The 19,053-nt window shown below is 56.7% G+C and overlaps 3 protein-coding genes and 1 long non-coding RNA gene across 21 annotated transcripts; 2 read left to right on the top strand and 2 right to left on the bottom strand.

Annotated features, from left to right (window-relative positions):
* Positions 1-927: 927 nt before the first annotated feature.
* C9H6orf47 (chromosome 9 C6orf47 homolog) lies at positions 928-3,003 on the top strand. Its single transcript, XM_036108298.2, has one exon. The coding sequence runs from the start codon at positions 1,343-1,345 to the stop codon at positions 2,204-2,206; it is 864 nt and encodes a 287-aa protein (XP_035964191.2). The 5' UTR covers positions 928-1,342; the 3' UTR covers positions 2,207-3,003.
* Positions 3,004-3,119: 116 nt separating this feature from the next.
* APOM (apolipoprotein M) lies at positions 3,120-5,332 on the bottom strand. Its single transcript, XM_036108302.2, has 6 exons — positions 5,070-5,332; positions 4,522-4,676; positions 4,163-4,236; positions 3,964-4,062; positions 3,683-3,781; positions 3,120-3,255 (listed from the first exon to the last, which is right to left on the bottom strand). Exons 1-6 carry the CDS (start codon positions 5,181-5,183, stop codon positions 3,230-3,232), a joined length of 567 nt encoding a protein of 188 aa, XP_035964195.1. The 5' UTR covers positions 5,184-5,332; the 3' UTR covers positions 3,120-3,229.
* A 486-nt stretch (positions 5,333-5,818) lies between these two features.
* Positions 5,819-7,343, bottom strand: LOC144379096 (uncharacterized). Its single transcript, XR_013441328.1, has 2 exons — positions 7,040-7,343; positions 5,819-6,927 (listed from the first exon to the last, which is right to left on the bottom strand). It is a non-coding gene; the product is annotated as an uncharacterized LOC144379096 (long non-coding RNA).
* A 119-nt stretch (positions 7,344-7,462) lies between these two features.
* On the top strand, positions 7,463-18,579 carry BAG6 (BAG cochaperone 6). 18 transcript variants are annotated; one of them, XM_078055561.1, is made up of 26 exons: positions 7,463-7,693; positions 8,376-8,502; positions 9,607-9,724; positions 9,824-10,020; positions 10,257-10,310; positions 10,480-10,554; positions 11,378-11,616; positions 12,135-12,264; positions 12,685-12,882; positions 13,083-13,335; positions 13,693-13,770; positions 13,882-13,989; positions 14,112-14,224; positions 14,334-14,421; positions 14,618-14,901; positions 15,260-15,551; positions 15,667-15,836; positions 16,022-16,075; positions 16,202-16,304; positions 16,396-16,520; positions 16,698-16,844; positions 16,946-17,005; positions 17,117-17,263; positions 17,343-17,450; positions 17,976-18,122; positions 18,394-18,579. In XM_078055561.1, exons 2-26 carry the CDS (start codon positions 8,389-8,391, stop codon positions 18,487-18,489), a joined length of 3,498 nt encoding a protein of 1,165 aa, XP_077911687.1. In that variant the 5' UTR covers positions 7,463-7,693; positions 8,376-8,388; the 3' UTR covers positions 18,490-18,579. The 18 variants fall into 18 exon arrangements, with proteins under 18 accessions (XP_077911687.1, XP_077911688.1, XP_077911695.1 ...); XM_078055562.1 differs by lacking the exon at positions 7,463-7,693 and adding an exon at positions 7,744-7,895; XM_078055563.1 differs by lacking the exon at positions 7,463-7,693 and adding an exon at positions 8,062-8,282.
* Positions 18,580-19,053: the final 474 nt, after the last annotated feature.

A 19,053-nucleotide genomic window follows, 5' to 3' on the forward strand; every position in this document is an offset into this window, starting at 1 on the left:
CAGGAAGCACATTCTATTTGTCTACACTTGTCTCCCCTTCCCTTCTGCCGCTCATACCAGGTGCTGAGCCTAAGTAGAGCTCACTGTTGTCAAACCCAGGAAGTAAAATCTGCATGGAGGGGCAGGGAAGATCAGCACAAGTCCCAGAGAAGCAGCTTGGTTTTCCGGAAAAGCCTTTCATGAAGTCATGGACATGAAAAGGAGGAGTTGGGGGTGGGGGTGGGGTGCAGGGAAGAACCAAAGGACGGGAGGCTAAAGGGAGCGGAGGAGTTTAGGGGAGCACCAGCGCCCAGGGACCTGTGGGCAACGAAGACGGATGGCTAGGTTTATACTCCTGCCCTGGCCCTGCCAGATCTCGGCTGGCGCCCTGCTGAGTGGCGCGTACTAATGGCGCGGGGGCGCGGGGGGCGGTGGATCCGCAGGGTCCGCCCCGCGAACTGCGGGCTCCGCCCCCGTCTGTCCCTCCCGGCCCGGTGCAGCAGCTTCCGGGCTTTGCGGCTCCAGGCGGCCTGCTGAGGCCGCGGCCCCGACGCCGGGCCCGGGAGGGGTCGCAACGCACAGCGCCCGGATGCCTGGGTCCCCAGGCAGGCCCGCGCTTGGCCTCGCGACGAGGATCTCCCAGGACATCTCTGGCCTGACCTTGCGGAGACCGCGTCTCAGCTGCGTGCTCGGGGACCGGTCGGGCCGCTTTGTAGGATTCATAGCTCCCTAAATCGAGAGAAGAACGCTGCTGGCTGGAGTTTGCTGAACACCTCTCTCCTAACCCCCAGTAAGAGACTGCCTGTTCTTGAGCTCCCTTAGGTCAGCAGTTCAGGACTCTCCAGATTGGGAGCACCTGAGACCCAGGGCCACCTTCCTTCCTTCCTTCTTGGATGGAGCACCGCCTCTCCAGTTTCTGGGGCACCTTGGGGCGTGGCCTTGGTGAGTGAAACTTGGGGTGCTGCCTGCAGAAAAGGAGACCCCAGAAACCTAGGGAGGACACTGTGGAGGTGACCCAGGCCTTGTCAGGTCTTGGGGATTCTTGTCCTGAATCTTGTGTTTGGGGTGGTGGTGGCGGTAGTGGTGGTGGTGGTGGTGGTGGTGAATGAATTTGGATGTGCCTCCCTTCTTTACCTCAAAACTGAAAAGGAAACAAGCCACTTGCCACACTTGAGGCTGCAGGACATCCAGGGAAGTGGGGAGCCACTTCTGAATTCAGAGTAGGACTCACGAAACAGGTAACAGTTCTTCTGAGCTTGAACGGACTCTGGCTTCTGAGGAGACACTCAGCCTCCAAACCCGAGAATCTAAGCAGTTCCAGGAAGCAGCCCCAGAATTGGGGGGCTCACGACACATCCCAACCATGTTCCTGCGACGGCTTGGTGGCTGGCTACCTCGCCCTTGGGGCCGCCGGAAACCAATGAAGCCTGACCTGCCTACCCCAGAACTCAGACGAGTGGACAGCTCCTCTGAGAATTCAGGGAGTGACTGGGATAGTGCCCCAGAAACCATGGGAGATGTGGGGCCTCCCAAGACCAAGGACCCAGGGGCACGGAGGAGCTCTGAGGCTGCTCCAGAACCAAGTAGGGAGTCCCGAGATGAGCAACTGGGGAGCAACAGAATGGATTCCTTCAAGTGGGACAAGACTGTCTCTAACACTCAAGAGTCTGGGAGACTGGAGACTGGAGGGACCGTTCCCAAACGGGGCCGGGATCCTGTGGGCTCAAGTGGCACCAGACCTGGAGTGTCCCCTGAAGGGGAACTGAGCCCCCCTGGGCCAGAAGCCCCAGTGGAGAAGCCAGGGCGGCATCAGAAGCTGCTGGGCTGGCTGCGGGGGGATCCAGGTGGGGGAGCAGGGGCTCCCTTGCAGTACCTGGGGGGCCCAGAGGAGTGTCTGCAGATCTCAACCAACCTGACTCTGCACCTGCTGGAGCTGCTGGCCTCAGCCCTGCTGGGGCTGTGCTCACGGCCTCTGAGGGCAGCTTTGGATGCATTGGGCCTGCGCGGACCGCTGGGCCTCTGGCTGCATGGGCTACTGTCCTTCCTGGCTGCCCTGCATGGGCTCCATGCTGTGTTGAGCCTACTTACCGCTCACCCCCTGCACTTTGCCTGCCTCTTTGGTCTCCTACAGGCCCTGGTGCTGGCTGTCAGCCTCCGGGAGCCCAGTGGGGAGGAGGAAACCACTGACTTGGAGGACGAGAAGTTGGAGAGGGAGGGTGAGGAATAGAGAGGAGACCCAGGAGAGGGGCTGTGACTGCAGGATAGAGTGTGACCTAGTGCCCCCATCCTGAGTGGGGTGGGAGCAAGAGTGAAGATAGTGTGGCCTGTAGGAGGAGAGTGGGGGCCATGACCCAGATTGTAAGCACAGGGACCTCAGGGATGGGGAAGAAACCCCAGAGTATGAGGGCATGGCCCCCCTTCATACACAGGAGAGAGTAGAGCTGTTTAAGGTATCTGTTTATGGACTATGGGGATATCGCCCTTGAATTCACCAGCTGTTCTTACTTTCTGCTTTTACATTTCTCCCACTTCCAGTTTTTTCTCTCCACCTTTACTTTTTAAAAGAAAAAAAAAAAAAGCGTGGTGGTGAAAAATAAAGACTAAAGAATCCTCTTTACCTTTCAAAACTACCCTGGGGTGGAGGACACCAGAGGCAGACAGGCCTCTGACTAGGGTAAGAGGGTGGTTGGAGACCCAAGGAATCCCTTGGATCCTAGGATCTGAGCCACCTAGGGAAGAATGGGACTGTGAGGTGGGTGGATTAAGGGGTGTGGATAGGAGCCGATGGTGACAGGGAGCCTGCAGGAAGGATCTGGGTATTCCCAGGAGCCAGGGGGAGTGGGGATGGTGCAGGCAGTATTGGCAGGAGGGCCAATTCAGAGGGGTTGGCAGCTCAGACAGGAAGTATGGGGAAGCACTGGAGCTTGGAGCCCCCACTCTGGGGTTAGGGGTTTGCACACTCAGCAATAAACAACTGTGTCACACCAAATCCTAAATATACCACTACAAAGAGAGTTACCACCACTCAGTGTCCTTCCTGATGCCGTCCAGCTGGGGGTTTAGGTGGTAGGTCCAGGGGGAATATTGAAATGGAGGTGGGGGGATTGATGTCTGGAGACAAACCCAAAATGAGATGAGGATTGAAAAATCATCTTTATTACTCTTGGAGTTGGGAGTCTCCAGCTTCTCCTCCCCCCAGCACAATTGCAGCTCCCACCATATCCATCTGGGGCACAGATGAAGCTACAGGTCAGTTACTGGACAGCTCGCAGACCTCTGGTGGGAGGAGGGAGAAAAGAAGAGGATGGAAAGGAAGGAACTCCAGGGAGAAAAGCAAGGTTGGTGGTAATGGGGTGGAGGAGAATGCATTCCCGCTTTTCCTCACATCAAAGAAGGGGTCCCTGAGGCCCTTTTCCTTATGTGTCTAACCCCCTGCCCCTTTTATCCACCGCAAACTCAAGAAACCTCTCTTTTGAGTAGCCCAGAGCCCATTCTGGCTCCCTCAGGTGACACCACAGCTCTTGGCCACATCCTTCTGGTGCCATCACAGCCTATGACACAAATGGAGGTGTCAGCACAGCCACTCTAATGATGTCAGCCTTTGACCATGTCCTCCAGTGACATCACTTGAGTCCCTTTCAGCCGGCAGCTGCAGAAGACTTGGTGAGTCCTAGTCCTCTTTTGTGGGACTTTACCCCCTCACCTTGATTCCTGGGAGTCCGTAAAAAGGCCTTGAAATCCAGGCAGGAGGTCAGGGACTGGAATTCCTCCACGCACTTCTCAGGAGGGTGTGGTGAGCGATCTGAAAGAGCAGGGCAGGGCCAGGCCCATCAAAGTCCCAGTTTCTCAATACCTCCCTGGTGAGGACCTCATAGAAGCAGCACCCAGCCCTTCCTGGGATGATATCATAGGGCCCAGAGTGAGAGGCTCTCCTGCCCTTCTGTTGTTTCTCTCCAACCCTTCCTGCCTGGCATCCCCACTCACTGTAGAGGAGGAAGCGCTGGTAACCCTGGCCTGACTCTTTTAGCATGATTCCACCTGGGCATGAGCTGGAGAAGAGCTTGGTCTTCATGTCAGGGCGGCCTGTTGGGGCAGAGATTTGGGGGGGAGACTGTGAGGACAGAGATGCAAAACCAAGCAAGCCCAGGGGACTTGGGGAGGGTGAGGGCTGGAGAGAACCAACCTTCAGTTCTGAGATCTGTGCTCCCCTCAGTCAGGTGGTAGATCCATTTCCGGGGCACACAGAGCCCATTTTTCCTACAGAAGTGGTGGCAAGGACAAAAGACTGAGTGACACCCCAGCCACACAGTACCAGCCTCTATTCCATCTTATTTCTCTTTGAAGCCTGGGCCCCCTTGGGTTTCAAGCTACTAAGGGACAGGTGGTTAGGCCCATCTCTCTTCAGAGGTTAACTAATAGAACCGTTGAACTCAGTGGGCCAAAAATAGTGGATATCCCAAAGAGCCTAGCTCTTTGTGGGTGGGTGCTCATATTTTGGGCAGAGACTGCACCTCCTGGTGTCTCTGCCTCCTCACCACTCACATGCGGATGGTAGCGCGAAGCTGGAGCTTCATGGGGGCAGAGCCTGTAGCCATGTTGAAGACAATGTTGTCCACAGGGTCAAAAGTCACCAACTCCTCCTTGGTGGGAGCTGCCCCTGCGATAAAGTACCACCTGCCCAGGTGTGGCTCTGGGAACTGCAGAGAACGAGAGGATCAGAAGAGGGTGGGTCCCCACTACAGGGCCAATTCAACCTCTTCATCACCACTCTTAAGATGGCAGGACTTAGCAGTGGAGTGGCAGCTGCTTTTTTCCAACGAAGGGTTGGGTTATGACAGGAAGTCATTAAGCGACTTTTCCTTTGTAGCCCCCTCAATCAACCTGAGTAACCACCCACCTCGCAATTCTACCGTGTCTCCACATTGATGGCCATAGTACTAAATTTTTTTTTTTTTTACTTGTTCTTGCATTCATTATCATAATACACCCTTTCTCCCTTCCTTTCCCAACGTGGCTTCTGGTCATCCAAGGCTACCCACCCAAGTCCCTCAGAGCCCCCACCATCAGCTTCCCCCATTCTCAGTCCGTACCTCTTTCCCATCCACTCCTTGAGTTGTCAGTTGACTGTACTCAGGGCACTGGTAGATGGAGTTAAGGAGAATACCACAGAGGTAGAGCAGAGCTGCCCATATTTGGTGGACCATCTTCAGGCAGGAGGGAGCTGGTGCTCTTCGTGAAGTGGCTGGTGCCTTAACTGCTCTCTCTCCCCCTGCTAGTTATTCAGTCCACTCTGCTTCCAGCCCCCTTGCCTCGACCCTTGACCCTTTCACCTGCTAATGAGTAACTTCAACCTTGTTTTCCAATCGAAGCCTGGATTACCTACAGTGTTTGGGCCTTCCTCCCCCTCTTCTAGATGCCATCACTCCATAATATACCCTGGCATGTCCAGGGTCTCAGGAATTATGAGAGCTGAACCCTCTAGGTAGAAGCCTGTGGTCTTTCAACCCGTATTTGTGCTGGATATCTGCTCTGTTGTACAGCACTGAAGAGAGGTGAACTGATTCTTTCATTCATTCACCTAGCAAACTGTTCTGAGTCCCAGCTGTTTGCCCAGCTAAGCCCTAGAGACATAAAAATGAATGACAGTCGCTGGCCTTGAGAGCAGTAAAAAAAACTAGTTGTGTAAACAAAACAAATCCTTGCAGTACACAGCCTGGTAAGTTCTTTAGGACAGGTATGAACCAGGTGCTGCGGCCTGGTGAATGGGAGGCCTTCTCGCTGAAGTTTGTAATTAGGGAAACAATATGAACACCCCTGAGAAAAGTTCACTGACACGAGCTCATTCACTCAACATTTATTACCAGAAGGAAGAGGCTACATCAGTAAAGGTTAGAGGATAGATATTGGTGTTAGGCAGAGTGGGTGCAAACCTTAACTCCACTATTTGTTAGATCTTGGACAATTTTATCAATCTCTATGCCTGTTTTTTTTCACTTGTAAAATGATCAAATCATCAATCTCATAGCATTGAAAGAGATAATGCATGTAAAGCCCTTAGCAAAGGCCTGCACGTGGTTAAGTCCAAAGTAAATATTCACTATAATTAATGTTTGTAAAGGCACTTATTAGTTTCTAGTGGGCTATAGGTTCTCAAATAATATAGTACGGAAAGAATTGTCAAGAGGCACTCATTGGATAGTGCCAAGTGGGTGGAGCAATTAATGCAATGAGAGATGGGGCTTCCTTAATAGATTATGTATAAACCACAGACTGCCAAAAAATTTCTGAGAGGTGAGGCTTGCTATGGGTTTGCGATTTAGTTAAAAGAACCAAGTTCGGGTGATGGGTATATGAAGGCCCCTTATAACATTTGGGGGTAATGTTTGCCATTTTTTTATAAGAAGCAGCAAATATATATAAAATACAACAATTTATAGGAGCAGTAAAGTAGAAGTGCTTGACCTGGGGTCTGGTAGGCCTGGACTTGCCAGTTCTGCCGCTTACTTTCGCCTAAGTGTACTCCCCTATAAAATGGATGTAATAACTATCTCAGGTGTTGAAAGGCTTTTAAATGGGGCAGTACGCAAAACCCTGAGCAATTTGGCTGGCACAAACCAAGTGCTCACTAAACAGGTGTTTATTAGAACTCTTAACTGAAACAGTACTGGGACCTGGGTAGAAACCACGAATCCCAGAAAGGCTGTGGACACCGGGGACAGGCAGGCCGGCGGCCACGAGGCTGGTAGAAGTTGCAGCGCCGCGGGGCCAGGGCCCTTGCCCGAGGGCGGGGGCGGGGCGCGACTGCCCAGTCTGACCGTCGACCCCGGCCAGCGGAAGCCCTGCGGTGGCCCCTTCAATAGCCCAGGATCGGACTCTTGTGCTTCGGTCCAGTCTGACTCCATTCGCTCCCAATTCCCAAACTTGGAGGCGCCCTTTCTGACGAAAGTCCTGAAAAGCAGTAAATCCTTAGTTGCTCCAGAACATGGCGTGTCCTCCCGGCCGCACACCGCCGGCGAGGAACATGGCGCCCACACCCCGCCAAACGCCCACCGGGCAGCACCGAGATCAGCCCCAACGACGCTACGGCACACCCAGGTTGCTCGCGAACCACCTCCAACCGCCTAAAGAAGGATGACTTCCGGAGGCGCGGAAGGAGTAGCGCCGCGAGGGCCAGAGTGAGAAGACAATTTTAGGAGGCCAGCACAGTGCCGCCTCAAGTTCTCTGCCGGCCAAGACTTTAACATAGATTCATGAGGAACAATCCCCAGTCCCCAAACTCCCAAGAGGCACACAATTGTCCAAAGCCTCTCAAGGTATAGAGTCTCTTCTGGTAATTATTTTCAGGCATTTATAGTAGCCACCTCAACCTCCCACGGCTCAAGCGCGTGCACAGAAGTGAACAGCGTTAGCGGGGGTGGGGAGGTGCCTAAGAGTGTACGCATGCGTAGTGCAACGCACGCAGGCGCAGTACGGTCCCCCGGGCGACGGCGGTGGCGGCTCCTCGGGGTGCTCGGCTCCCTCCCATCCAGGCCGGCCCCGGCCCGTCTCGCCCCAAGGAACTCACTGTTTGGGGCCGCGAACTTCCTCGTCGTGCCCCACAAGAGTAAAGCTTGGGGGCCTGGGGGAGCCGGAAGTACCGCCTAGCGATCCCCAAATACTATCGGGGAAACGGAAGTGGCCATCGGTGGCAAGTTGGGGGAGACCGGAAGTGACGGTACCGTGGGGAACTCGGGGGCGGAGCCCGGGGTGGTGGTATTGGTAGTGGTGGGGTGGGGTGGGTGTGTGTGTGTGTGTGTGTGTGTGTGTGTCTCTGTTAGTGTCTGGTGTGTGTCTGGTGTGTGTTGGTTGCGCCGCTCTGCTGGAGCATCGAGGGAAGGCGGAAGAGGGGGGCAGTCAGCTAGCCAGTCTGGCCCCCCGTGAGTGTCCGTCATCTCGGGTCTGTCGTGACTTAGGCGGGTTCGATGGGCGTGGCGTGGCGCGCGTGCGCGAAACCACTGTCTCCGCAGAGTCTGGCGCGACCCCCCGCTCTCGTGTGCTCCCCAGGGTTTGCCGACCTTTGGGGCCTTTGTCGTATCGCGACTGGTGATGGCACCGGTCTCCTGTTTCCTACCTTCCCAGCTTCCTAGCCTGACTGGCCCTCCCTTATTGTGATTGGCATTGTGGAGCCCCTCCCATCTCCCCGTCCTCCAGCTCCCTGTGCCGTCGATCTCCTGCCCTTTGTGTTTCTCTCCCCGTGCCCCGGAATCAGAAGGGGGATGGGGGCGGGTGTGAGTGTGTGCGCTTGTGTGGGAGAAACTCTTTAGGTATTAGGGCGGAGACTCAGGCCGGGGAGGCTTCCGGGTATATAAAATCTGCTTTGGGCGACAGCAGGCCTCCCTCCCTCTCTTCTTCCTTAGAGAGCTGTCAGCCATGGAGCCCAGTGATAGTACCAGTACCACTACCAGTATGGAGGAGCCTGACAGCCTGGAGGTGCTGGTGAAGACCTTGGACTCTCAGACTCGGACCTTTATTGTGGGGGCCCAGGTGAGACCCCGGCACTTCTGGAAGACACTCATTAACTCTTCCTCTTATAGGCCCCTTATTCTGAGAGAAGAGCCTGATTTTTTTGGTCCTCGAATCTTTTTTAATTGGTTCCTTTGTTCATATTTTAGACAGGAAGTTTTTTGGTCTTTCTTGTTGAGTGAGAAGGTATGGCTTCTGTTGAATGAGGCAGATTTTGTTCTGCCTTTTTCCACCTTGATAGAACTCAGTGCAGAGGGAAATGTGGAGGAAGGACGAATCTGTATGCCATCATCATGAGCGAACCCCAGCCCAAAGGGACAGACATGGCTCGTGCCTTTGGGAAGGGAAACAGAACAGAGATCCAAAACTTGAGTCTTAAAAACAAAAATTAATTAGGTCTGTATTATGTTTTTAAAGGCTAGAAATCAGAGCCTGTAGCACAGGTAGATCCGTAGCAGACTGTTGAGTGGAATTACTAGTATCTGTGGCATAATTTGAATCTTTTGATTTTAATGCCAGAGACACGGCTGTCTGTACCATTAGTTCCTGTGATACGTGGAGACAGAATCATGAGGGGTTGGTCCATGGCTTTTAACATGTACACAAAAAACCATATAGGCTTTTCTGATTAGATGTACATAAACAATCTGGTACTTCCCAAGACTCACTTGTCCAGTTAGGAAAGTGTTTATTTTCTCTCTTCGCCGTTGAGCCTTCCTTAACTTGACTTTCCACTCCCCCTTCCTTGTCATTGCATTTATCTTTGAGATTGTAGAGTTGTATCATTTTGTGTTTGAGGAGGGGTCAGTGGTATCTGTAGACACACATTCCTTTGGGAGCCAGGGAGAGAAGAGAATGTCAATTAGCTTTTCTGTTTTTCAGCCACATGATTTTTTTCTGGGCACATAACTTGAAGTTTGTTAACACTTATTGTCTGTCTTGACAGGTGTAAACATGTCTTAGTTTGGGACTTTGTACAATAATTACCTCACAATCAAGACAAATCGGTAGTGATGTTATGATTGGGTGGTTTTTACCCCTCATTTCCAAAAGTCAGTTGTCCCCTTTCCGTCCTTCCCCTTTTCCTACATTCGCTGATAGTTCTTGGTCTCTCTTTGCTTGTAGATGAATGTAAAGGAGTTTAAAGAGCACATTGCTGCTTCTGTCAGCATTCCCTCTGAGAAACAACGGCTCATTTATCAGGGACGAGTTCTGCAGGATGATAAGAAGCTCCAGGAATACAGTAAGTTTGGGGGAGGCAGTTCAGAGGTTGAGGGATGAGCTGAGGCCTTGGGCTTACTTGATTGTATAATGCTTTGGCGTGTATCTTTTTTTCCTGCAGATGTTGGGGGAAAGGTTATTCACCTGGTGGAACGGGCTCCTCCTCAGACTCAGCTCCCTTCTGGGGCATCTTCTGGGATAGGGTCTGCCTCAGGCACCCATGGTGGAGGACCCCCACCTGGTACTCGGGGGCCTGGGGCCTCTGTTCATGACCGGAATGCCAACAGCTATGTCATGGTTGGAACCTTCAACCTTCCTGTAAGCTTGTGTTCCACATAGGCCAGTTTTTGTGGGGAAGGGTGGTTTGGTTGTGGCAATAGCAGAGAGCTCATAAAGATAGGTGTCTCGGTCTTTAGATTGGGTTTCCAGGTCCCTGAGGTCTGATACGGCCTCAGTCTTTGAGCAAAAGGGTGGGGCTCCAGAAAATGAGTTGGAGGTGTGGGGGCCTTAGTATTTGGCTTCTCCCAGAGCAACTTCCCTTACCCTTTTCCCAGAGTGACGGCTCTGCTGTGGATGTTCACATCAACATGGAACAGGCCCCGATTCAGGTATCACGGGCCTGGGAGGGTCAGGGAAGGGGATCTGGGAGAAGGAGGCCATGAGGTGGGGGGTGGGGGGGGTCCTGGCTGAGGAGCCGGCTGGGACCTGAGTCAGTGGGTGGTAGAGTTCATGGCTTCATCTCAGACGTACCCTCATTTTATGTCTCTTGTCGTATAGAGTGAGCCCCGAGTACGGCTGGTGATGGCTCAGCACATGATCAGGGATATACAGACCTTACTATCCCGGATGGAGGTCAGTGGGCAAGGCTGGCTAGGGTCTGTCTGTCTTTTCATTCTCCCTTACCGTTCTATGTCCGCCTGGCAGCGAAGGCATGACTGGCCATATCAGCCGGTTTCTTCCTGCCTAATCTGGTCTCTTCTTTGCAATCTTCATTCTTTGGGGCAGAAAATATATCTTTGTTGGGCTCTCTTGTCCCTGCCAATCCTCTGGGTGCCTGGTATCTGGGAAGTTTGTTGCAGACTTACCAGATAAGTTTTTTTTTAAAGATTTCATTTATGTATTTAATTGACAGAAAGAGAGACGGCGAGAGAGGGAACACAAGCAGGGGGAGTGGGAGAGGGAGAAGCAGGCTTCCCGCCAAGCAGGGAGTCTGATGTGGGGCTCGATTCCAGGTCCCTGGGATCTTGACCTGAGCCGAAGGCAATCACTTAACAAACTGAGCCACCCAGGTGCCCCTTAGCAGATAACTCTTGTGGTATCTTTTTTCAATTACAGAAGCAGTCTGTGCTTTTTTAGTTTTTTAATTACTGTCTGATGCCGAGATGTCCCGGTTCTATTGGTTTGTGTTGTGACTGTAGCGTGTGATGTTTTTTATCCTTCTAGCGCGGGTTTAGGGAACTATCATTTTTTAATTTTGTTAGTAACTCTTAAGTATCACAGGTTATTTATTATGCGTCTTGTTTAAGCATGGTGGTTTTTGCTGGGGAGTCAGACAGGTGCAAGGCCCTGCCTTCAGGAGCCTAGTTAGAGCTCCTTCTCCACTCGTTCTCCATTGACCTGAGTAATCTGCGGCAGTCTCATCCTGCCTTTGGTATCCTGAATCTCTCCCCTTCAGTGTCGAGGGGCACCCCAAGCACAGCACAGTCAGCCACCCGCACAGACGCCGACTGTGGCCCCGGAGCCTGTCGCCTTGAGCTCTCAAACATCAGAACCAGTCGAAAGCGAAGTGCCTCCTCGGGAGCCCATGGAGGCGGAAGAAGTGGAGGAGCGTGTCCCAGCCCAGAGCCCAGAACTCACCCCTTCTGGCCCAGCCCCTGTGGGCCCAACACCTGCCCCAGAGACAAATGCGCCCAAGTGAGAACCCGAGGGACGCTTTGGGAGGGGGGTGAGGGATCCTCAGTGAAGTATGAGAGCCGGGAAGGGGATGGTGGGAGAAGGGGACCGCTGGGCATTCTTACCTGTAGGTTAGTCTGGTGGGGCAGAGAGAGGCTCTGGACCAGCCGAACGAGGTTAGGGCTGGCAGTTGAGCCGGAAGCACTGCTGTCCCTGGGGCAAGGAAATCCAGGTGGTGGTTCCTGAGCCCAATCCAGACTCTCTTCCCCAAGTTCAGGCGGGCGGCGTTTCTTCCGTCAGCGTCCGTTCCCTGCCATCATAGGGATGGGATTGTGTGGCGGGGAAGGCGGAAGCAGTTGTTTTCTTCTCCTTGTCTTCCTGTGGGTGCAGGTGAAGGATGGATGTTCTGCTGGTCCCAGGAGGGATTGGGCCAGGTGTCTGGGGGACTGCGGAGAGACAGGGCATTGTAGTCTAGGTCAGCTGGGAGGCTGGGGATCTGAGGAAAGCCTCCGCTCACTGTCTCTCGGGGTCACCCACAGCCACCCTTCGCCTGCGGAGTACGTTGAAGTGCTCCAGGAGCTCCAGCGGCTGGAGAGCCGCCTTCAGCCCTTCCTGCAGCGCTACTACGAGGTTCTGGGTGCCGCTGCCACCACGGACTACAACAACAACGTGAGTGCCACCCGCCCCCTCACCCCCGGCGCATCCCACAGGGAGCGGGCTGGAGTGCAGCTAGCTAACCCTTTCCCCCCCCCAAGAACGACATTGTCTGCAACAGAATGAGTTCTCTGTAGATTTGTCTATTGTTTTTCTCTCTCGATCCCTCGAGCGAGTTGCTCAGGAAGCTTACATAGAGTGTGGGAGAGGAGTAGATGATGTGCTGATTTTCTGGGGCCTGTCGTAGTAGGGAACTTTGTACGTATGTGAAGTGGAAGTTATTTGCCCAGACCGGGCCTACCCGGAAGCTTCCCAGGCTATGCCCAAAGGTGTAGAGAGCACGGTGTTCTTCAGGGGTGTTGCTGCTCTTGTTACCGAGGTTCGTTCCAGCCTGATAGGTTTTTGCCTTTCTGTGCTCGGCCCCGGTGGGGACAGCAAGAGGGCCGTGAAGAGGACCAGCGCTTGATCAACTTGGTGGGGGAGAGCCTGCGGCTGCTGGGCAACACCTTCGTGGCCCTGTCTGACCTGCGCTGCAACCTGGCCTGTGCGCCCCCACGACACCTGCACGTGGTTCGGCCCATGTCGCACTACACCACCCCCATGGTGCTTCAGCAGGCAGCCATCCCCATCCAGGTGGGTCGGGGGAGCCTGGAGGGACGGACAGTGTGGGGCTGTTGGTGGAACGGCCCAGAGTAGCTATCGGGATTGAAGTGAGAAGGGGTGGGGACTTTGGGAATACAAAGGGATGGAGGATGGGGAGGCTGAAGGAGTTTATCTCGGGGTACCCTGGGTTAGGCTCTTGTTTTCACTGCTGCCTTATCCGTCTCTTCCAGATCAATGTGGGAACCACCGTGACCATGACGGGGAATGGGACTCGGCCCCCCCCGGCTGCCAATGCGGAGGCAGCTCCCCCTGGTCCTGGGCAGGCCTCATCCCTGGCTCCCACTTCCACCGTTGTCGACTCCTCAACCGAGGGGGTTCCCCCGCCAGGGCCGGCTCCCCCCCCGACCACCAGCCACCCGAGGGTCATCCGGATTTCCCACCAGAGCGTGGAACCCGTGGTCATGATGCACATGAACATCCAAGGTGAGTTAGGGCCAGTCGTCGGTAGAGCAGAGCTGCACGATGCAGGAGGCGGGGTTGAGGCGCGGAGGTGTGAGAGAGAGGGTGGGGAGGGGAGAAGCCAGGGCCGGCTGCCAGAGCAGAGGAACCAGGGCAGAAGCTTTAGTCGGCCCGTGTGGGGAGGGACAGGAGGGACTGCTTGTCCCTGCAGATTGGTGTGCGTGGCGAAGGGAGTGCATCCTCCCTGTCCAGATGGAGGGAAAAGCCGGCTTTCTGGTGGAGGGGGGAGTAGAGGCCTGAAGGATGCTGGTCTCAGGAGGATACAGTTAGGCCTTGGCGCCCCGCCTGTCTCAGGGCCACTCTCTCTGTCTCCCTGCCCAGATTCTGGCACACAGCCCGGTGGAGTTCCGAGTGCTCCCACTGGCCCCCTAGGACCCCCTGGTCATGGCCAGACCCTGGGTAAGAGTGCGGGCATCAGAGCAGGCTGAGCTCTGGGTAGACAAGGGGTAGGGCCGAGTGGGTGGGTTGAAGGGGGTCCAGGTTCAAGGTTACATCAGACCCGCCCCCCAGGCTCCACCCTCATCCAGCTGCCCTCCCTGCCCCCTGAGTTCATGCACGCCGTCGCCCACCAGATCACTCACCAGGCCATGGTGGCAGCTGTTGCCTCCGCGGCCGCAGGTAATGATCCGGGAGGGGAAGCTTGGGAGGTGGGGCACGGTCCATGGCGGTGGGTGCTGTTGGCTGGCGGGCCGGGGCCCAGCCCTCAGCCCTCCTCGGTCTCTCCCCTCTGCCACCCACAGGACAGCAGGTGCCAGGCTTCCCAACAGCTCCCACCCGGGTGGTGATTGCCCGGCCCACCCCTCCACAGGCTCGGCCTTCCCATCCTGGGGGGCCCCCCGTCTCGGGTACTCTAGTGAGTAAGGGTGGAAGAGTTCTGGGGTGGGGGGGAAGAGTCTGCGGAGAGGGTACTGTGCTGGGGAGTGGACAGGGCAGGACTGAAAGCCTCCCCTCTCTCGGTTCAGCAGGGCACCGGGCTGGGTACCAATGCATCTTTGGCCCAGATGGTGAGCGGCCTTGTGGGGCAGCTTCTGATGCAGCCAGTTCTTGTGGGTGAGTCCTCGCTCCCGCCCGTGTCCAGCTGCAGGGGGGCCGCAGCCTGGAGGCCGACGCTCCGCTCCTCACGGCTGCTTCCCGGCTCTCCGCATGGGTCCTTTGTCCTTGCTCTCCTGCCAGGGAGAGCGGGACGGAAATGCCGGGGCATCTCGTTTCTGCTTACAGTTCACCTTGTCTCTTTCGGTCTGTCCAGCTCAGGGGACCCCAGGAATGGCTCCGCCTGCGGCCCCCGCCACCGCCTCAGCCAGCGCGGGCACCACCAACACCGCGACCACGGCCGGCCCTGCCCCCGGGGGGCCTGCCCAGCCCCCGCCCCCGCAGCCCTCCGCCGCTGACCTGCAGTTCTCCCAGCTCCTGGGGAGCCTGCTGGGGCCAGCAGGGCCCGGGGCCGGGGGGCCCGGCGGGGCTTCTCCTACCATCACCGTGGCGATGCCTGGCGTCCCCGCCTTCCTGCAGGGCATGACCGACTTCCTGCAGGTGGGTGGCCGGCTGGCTCTTGGGCTTCAGCCCCCCTTTCCTCGGGCCCAGCCGGGCGCTGGTGTCTTGTCGCTACAATCTCGCTGCTGGGTTCCAGCCTCCGGGGGCCTGGCGGTGGGAGGGGGCCCCGGGACTTCACTGACGCCCTAGCACCCCCCCCCCCCCCACGGTTTTGGAGAAGAGGAAGACGAGGCTGTGAAGGCAGAGTAGCCCGCGGTGCTGCTTTCTGACCTCCCCCGTTCAGAGGGAGAGGGGCCGGCGCTCTCCATCTTCGGGCTTCTTCCGGTTTGTGCCTTCCTGGTGTCTCGTCCCCGTGCTCAGCTTGTCTTCTGTGCTGTGTTCCTTCTCTGTCTGCCAGGCGACACAGACGGCGCCTCCGCCCCCTCCGCCGCCCCCACCCCCGGCCCCGGCCCCCGAGCAGCAGACCGTGCCCCCGCCGGGGTCCCCTTCTGCTGGTGCAGGGAGCCCTGGAGGCCTGGGTCTTGAGAGCCTGTCGCCGGAGTTTTTTACCTCCGTGGTGCAGGGTGTGCTGAACTCCCTGCTCGGCTCCCTGGGGGCCCGGGCCGGCAGCAGCGAGAGTATCGCCGCTTTCATCCAGCGCCTCAGCGGGTCCAGCAACATCTTCGAGCCTGGGGCTGATGGGGCCCTCGGTGAGCGAGTCGGCGGCGGGGGGGGGTGCCGAAGGCCGGAGTGAGGCCGATGGGCTGGTGGTGGGCGGGCAGGCCAGGTGGTGAAGGCCGCTGCTGACTTCGGCCCCTGTTCTAGGATTCTTTGGGGCCCTGCTCTCTCTTCTGTGCCAGAACTTTTCCATGGTGGACGTGGTGATGCTCCTTCACGGCCATTTCCAGCCCCTGCAGCGGCTGCAGCCCCAGCTGCGGTCCTTTTTCCACCAGCACTACCTGGGTGGCCAAGAGCCCACACCTGGCAACATACGGGTAAGTGAGGACCCTGGGCCTCAGAGCGCTCCTGCTCAGCTTCCGTTCCTCCTTCCTGACTCTGTTCACCTGTCACCTAAAGCGACGATGGCTCCAGCCCGAGCCCTGGACTTACCGGAGGTGGAGGGGAGGGCAGTGTCTTGAGGGCTGGGGCCTGGGCCTGAACTTGTGCTGCTTCCCCCTAGACGGCAACCCACACATTGATCACGGGGCTGGAAGAATACGTGCGGGAGAGTTTTGTGAGTAACCCTTCCCCCTTCCTTATGTCCCGGCTGTGGTCAGGGTAACTGCTGCTCCTCCTGCCTCCTCGATCCTAGTCCCGCAGGGTCCCTGAGTTGGGGGTCTTTGTGTGTCTCGTTTCTCAGTCTTTGGTGCAGGTTCAGCCCGGCGTGGACATCATCCGGACAAACCTGGAGTTTCTCCAGGAGCAGTTCAACAGCATTGCCGCTCACGTGCTGCACTGCACAGGTGAGGGGCGGGCCCGCGGGCGCACGTGTGGGCGGGTTAGAGGCGCAGGGCTGCCGGGTGCCAGCGTCCCCTCCTCGCGTCTTGCCCACAGACAGTGGATTTGGGGCCCGTTTACTGGAGTTGTGTAACCAGGGCCTGTTTGAATGCCTGGCCCTCAACCTGCACTGCTTGGGGGGACAGCAGATGGAGCTTGCCGCAGTCATCAACGGCCGAATTGTAAGCACCACCCAGCCTCCCCAATCTCCAGCCTTTTGTTTTCTTAGGGTTCCATTCTCTCTGCTATCCTGCAGTTCTCGTTTTGTTTTTTTGCTCCGAACTGCCATCCTTTACTCTTTGATATATTTCAAAAGCTGGTTGAAGATGTTGTGTTCCAAGGCTGCTTTCTGCCCTTAGCGTCGCATGTCTCGTGGGGTGAACCCATCCTTGGTGAGCTGGCTGACCACTATGATGGGACTGAGGCTTCAGGTGGTTCTGGAGCACATGCCCGTGGGCCCTGATGCCATCCTCAGATACGTTCGCAGGGTCGGTGACCCCCCCCAGGTAAGGGCCCCGATGGGCTGTGGGGTCCGGGGACTTGAGGGAACTGGACAGGGAGGCCTGAGAGGGCCTTTTGTGTTCTCCTTCTCTGTCCAATTTCATAGCCACTTCCTGAGGAGCCAATGGAAGTTCAGGGTTCAGAGAGGACTTCCCCTGAGCCTCAGGTACCAGGGAGAGGTCGAGGGGCCAGACAATGGGGAGCGGAGGGCTGCGGGCAGAAGGGCTCGAGGCTGGGGATGCTGAAGCCTGCATCTTCCCCGCTGTCTCACTCCCAGCGGGAGAATGCTTCCCCGGCCCCGGGCACGACGGCAGAAGAGGCCATGTCCCGAGGGCCACCTCCTGCTCCTGAGGGCGGCGGCTCCCGGGACGAACAAGACGGAGCTTCAGCTGAGACCGAGCCTTGGGCAGCCGCAGTTCCCCCAGTGAGTGTCAGGAGGTGAGCTGGGGGGCCAAGGGCAGCTGGAAGTTGTGCCAGTTCCTCATCATCTTTTCCGTCCCCAGGAGTGGGTCCCGATTATCCAGCAGGACATTCAGAGCCAGCGGAAGGTGAAGCCCCAGCCCCCCCTGAGCGACGCCTACCTCAGTGGTATGCCTGCCAAGAGACGTAAGGTTGGTGTGCCTCTTCCCCGAGGAGCTCTTTATCCCCCTTCCCCTGCCGTGTTTAGAATCAAACTAGTTAGAGCCGGAAGGAGTTCTTCCTACTTCCGTCCTGTGGCTGAGTGGACGAGGAAGCCTTCCTGGGACTCGCCCACGGTGGCGGCAGCAGATGTGAGGCTAGCGCGCGCCAGCGCCGCTGTCCTCCCTCAGCCGCCTGACCCCCGGGTGCCCGTGTGGCCAGGGCCCGTTTCCTCGAGGGCGGCCTCCTCTCGTGGACTAGCTAGCTCTGAGTGCCGGGTGGCGCGACTCCTCCTGCCGCCCTTGTTTTGAAGGGCAAGTCCAGCGCGCGCACACGCCCTCTCGCCAGAGCCAGAGCCAACTAGGAAGGCATTTCTGCGCTCAGAACCACCCGCGGGCTGGTTCCCTTCTCTCCACTAGCCTAGAAACTCAGTGGTTGGCTCCTGGAAAGGGTGAGCTGGGTGGTGGCACTGGATCTGACGTTGATCCCCTTTTCCCTCCCGACCCCCTGTCCCCCAGACGATGCAGGGTGAGGGCCCCCAGCTGCTTCTCTCAGAGGCCGTGAGCCGGGCAGCTAAGGCAGCCGGAGCTCGGCCCCTGACGAGCCCCGAGAGCCTGAGCCGGGACCTGGAGGCACCAGAGGTTCAGGAGAGCTACAGGCAGCAGGTGCCCCCACCTTGAAGCAGAATAGGGATGGTCTAGTGGGAGGGATCGGGCTAGGGCCCCTCTTTTCTGATCCCTTCAGAGACAAACTGGTCAGCCTGGGGCTACTACTTGATGTTTTTTAAGGAGTTTTTTCCCTAGTGGCATCTGGGAAGGCTCCTGACAGTGTGGCTGGTGGGAAGTGCTAGCTCCTAAGGGACGGCCTTGCGTGCTCGCTGGGATCCCAGGGCCTCGGCCAGTGCCCCTCCAACCCGCTTGCTCTCTCTCTCTCTAGCTCCGGGCTGATATACAAAAGCGACTGCAGGAAGACCCCAATTACAGCCCCCAGCGCTTCCCTAATGCCCATCGGGCCTTTGCTGATGATCCCTAGCTCTTTGCTCTGTGGCCCTCCCTCATCAGGGGACCATTTCCCTCATCTTCCTTCACAGTATTTAAGAAATAAAAGTCAGATTTTCCTGGCTCTGTTGTGTCTAAGTTGTCTTTAAGTCGTCGAAGTACTTCAGTCTTCTCGGAGTAGTCCCTAGGAGCCCAGCTGTGTTCATCCTCCCCGGCGAGCAGCCGCGCACTGCCTTGTTCTGCTGTTCACGGGGGGCAGCGCTGAGACGAAGCCTGGCGACAGCGATCACGCGCAAGCATTTTACGTGTACGTGAAAGAACGGGAGTTTAGAGATGGACCAAACCTATTTCTAGGCCAGCATAGGGCTCTCAAACTATCCGGTAAAAAACCATTTGATTCCAAGCAGCTGCAGACCTAAATGCAGTCCCAGCCTGACTAGCCAAGCCTGACGGTGGCACTCATCTACCGGGATGGACGGGCCTCCTCCCGTTCACGGGCTTGAATGTGGAGTCCACGAAACCGCTTTCAGGGCCCTCCTCTAGAGTTTGTAGCCGGGACCAAAGTGAGAGGAGGCTGCAAATCCCTTGCAGTATACTC

The sequence above is a fragment of the Halichoerus grypus genome, chromosome 9 (genome assembly GCF_964656455.1).
Source record: "Halichoerus grypus chromosome 9, mHalGry1.hap1.1, whole genome shotgun sequence".
In the NCBI taxonomy this organism is placed as follows: domain Eukaryota; kingdom Metazoa; phylum Chordata; class Mammalia; order Carnivora; family Phocidae; genus Halichoerus; species Halichoerus grypus.

What these genes read in the sequence shown, in the direction of transcription:
- C9H6orf47 (XM_036108298.2), top strand. Translation starts at nt 1,343, where the DNA reads ATGTTCCTGCGACGGCTTGGTGGCTGGCTACCTCGCCCTTGGGGCCGC.
- APOM (XM_036108302.2), bottom strand. Translation starts at nt 5,183, where the DNA reads ATGGTCCACCAAATATGGGCAGCTCTGCTCTACCTCTGTGGTATTCTC. An exon ending in CTTCGCGCTACCATCCGCAT is followed by an intron (nt 4,237 to 4,521) that starts GTGAGTGGTGAG and finishes CCACTTCTGTAG; the next exon opens with GAAAAATGGGCTCTGTGTGC. An exon ending in ACGGACTCCCAGGAATCAAG is followed by an intron (nt 3,256 to 3,682) that starts GTGAGGGGGTAA and finishes TCCTCCCACCAG; the next exon opens with AGGTCTGCGAGCTGTCCAGT.
- BAG6 (XM_078055561.1), top strand. Translation starts at nt 8,389, where the DNA reads ATGGAGCCCAGTGATAGTACCAGTACCACTACCAGTATGGAGGAGCCT. An exon ending in TAAGAAGCTCCAGGAATACA is followed by an intron (nt 9,725 to 9,823) that starts GTAAGTTTGGGG and finishes TTTTTCCTGCAG; the next exon opens with ATGTTGGGGGAAAGGTTATT. An exon ending in CAGTCATCAACGGCCGAATT is followed by an intron (nt 16,521 to 16,697) that starts GTAAGCACCACC and finishes TTCTGCCCTTAG; the next exon opens with CGTCGCATGTCTCGTGGGGT.